The sequence below is a fragment of the Stegastes partitus genome, unplaced genomic scaffold (genome assembly GCF_000690725.1).
Source record: "Stegastes partitus isolate 25-593 unplaced genomic scaffold, Stegastes_partitus-1.0.2 Scaffold923, whole genome shotgun sequence".
NCBI lineage: Eukaryota > Metazoa > Chordata > Actinopteri > Pomacentridae > Stegastes > Stegastes partitus.
The window spans coordinates 113,050-114,763 of record NW_007578654.1 but is presented as its reverse complement, the minus strand read 5'-3'; the positions used below and the strand labels follow the sequence as shown (position 1 = coordinate 114,763).

The following is a 1,714-nucleotide window of genomic DNA, read 5'->3' as shown; positions in this document are numbered from 1 at the left end:
CTCTGCAGCACAGAGTGTCTCATGTAGCAGATATTTTAGAGAAAGTTGTCTGGAGACCTGCACACATAGAATAACCGTCCCTACAGTCTCATGTTTGTTGGGATTCGGGTAAACCGGCCCTTCAAGGCAGCGCTTTACCCAAACCTGCCACTGACGTGTTACATTTCTTCATGAGGTGAAATTCACAGAGCATACTTTCCCATCGGCATTTAAACGGACGGGCAGGTCTTTTCTGTTTTCCTGATATTATAAAGTGCAGTTTTATTACATATTGAACTCTGACATCACCAGCTACACTCAAAGCTTGTTTTACTTGTCATAAATGGCACCATTTGGCCTACAGACATAGTTGTGCAGCTGTCATCTGTGGTCCAGACTGTTTTTGGTAAATCTGAGAGAGTAGTGTGGATTGTTGTCATCTCAGTGTGAGCTTTAAGACGACACGTATGTAAGCAGAAACCCTGCAAACTGTGCCGTGTGAAGCTTCAACGTCTGTTCAGGGTCTAATGAAAAGTTTGAGACCCTGAACTTAATGGTAATGTGATTCTAACCTGCTGTGATATTCCACCGAAGCTGCAGCTCTGTTGAAATCACAAAGCTAAACGTGGATTCCTCTCTGCTCTCTTCCCCAGGCATCGGTCTCAAGTACGTAGCCCTGGGAGACGTGGTAATCCTCATCACCTTCGGCCCTCTGGCGGTCATGTTTGCCCACGCCGTGCAGGTCGGCTACCTCTCCGTGCTGCCGCTGGTGTACGCCGTCCCGCTGGCCCTCAACACAGAAGCCATCCTCCACAGCAACAACACCAGAGACATGGACTCTGACAAGCAGGCCGGCATCGTCACCCTGGCCATCCTGGTGGGGCCCACGCTGTCGTACGTCCTCTACAACCTGCTGCTCTTCGTCCCCTACGTGCTCTTCTGCATCCTCGCCACCCGGTACACCATCAGCATGGCGCTGCCTCTGCTCACGCTGCCCATGGCCTTCCCCCTGGAGAAGCAGTTCCGGAGCCGATGCTACGCCAAGATCCCCCAGAAAACGGCCAAGCTCAACCTCCTCATGGGACTCTTCTACGTGTTCGGGATCATCCTGGCGCCTCCTGGCAGCTTGCCGTCACTGTGATTCGTTAGCGCTGACATTTCAGATTTTGTTGTTTTAACGCAGACTAGTTTATGTACCTCTTTGTATTTGTACGACTCTGTCTACAGGCTTTTACTGGCTTTAATTTATTGTTTAATTTATAAGTTGAACAAAGATTTAGTTTAGTTCCCCCTCTGTGACGCTGAAGGCACAGTCAGTATTAAACCTGCTGCTGGTGTCGGGCAGCAGTGCTGTAGAGCCGAGCGATGGACGGTAGACCTGCAACACTGACACCTGGGAAACATGAATAAACTGTTGTTCTCATCGTTGTACTGTCTGTATGGTACATGCTGTTCATTTGCTCATCGTGATGGTCTTTTTGGAGAGCCCAGTAGGATTTCATTTAATTGTAATAAAACCTACCACGCTGATGTGCCACGTCTTCTTTCCGGGTCGAAGCCAAGAAAGTTTCCCCTTCTGCACAAATATGATCGTACATGTGGCAGGGAACGTAAAGCAAAGAGTTGGCTTGATGACAGGTTAATGAACAGGGCTGCAACATCACTAAGAAAGGTTTCAGATCATGAAAACGTTCTGACACGGAGGCTTCATCTGAGAGAAAATATCAAATCCAGT

At 48.5% G+C, this 1,714-nt stretch overlaps 1 protein-coding gene across 1 annotated transcript in view; it reads left to right on the top strand.

Moving 5' to 3' along the window:
• Positions 1-1,509, top strand: part of ubiad1 (UbiA prenyltransferase domain containing 1) — a 5,355-nt gene extending 3,846 nt beyond the window's left edge. The window contains exon 3 of the mRNA XM_008293920.1: positions 633-1,509. Coding sequence (XP_008292142.1) covers positions 633-1,120 — 488 coding nt within the window. The 3' untranslated portion in view covers positions 1,121-1,509. The remainder of the gene's footprint in view (positions 1-632) is intronic.
• The last annotated feature ends 205 nt before the right edge of the window (positions 1,510-1,714 follow it).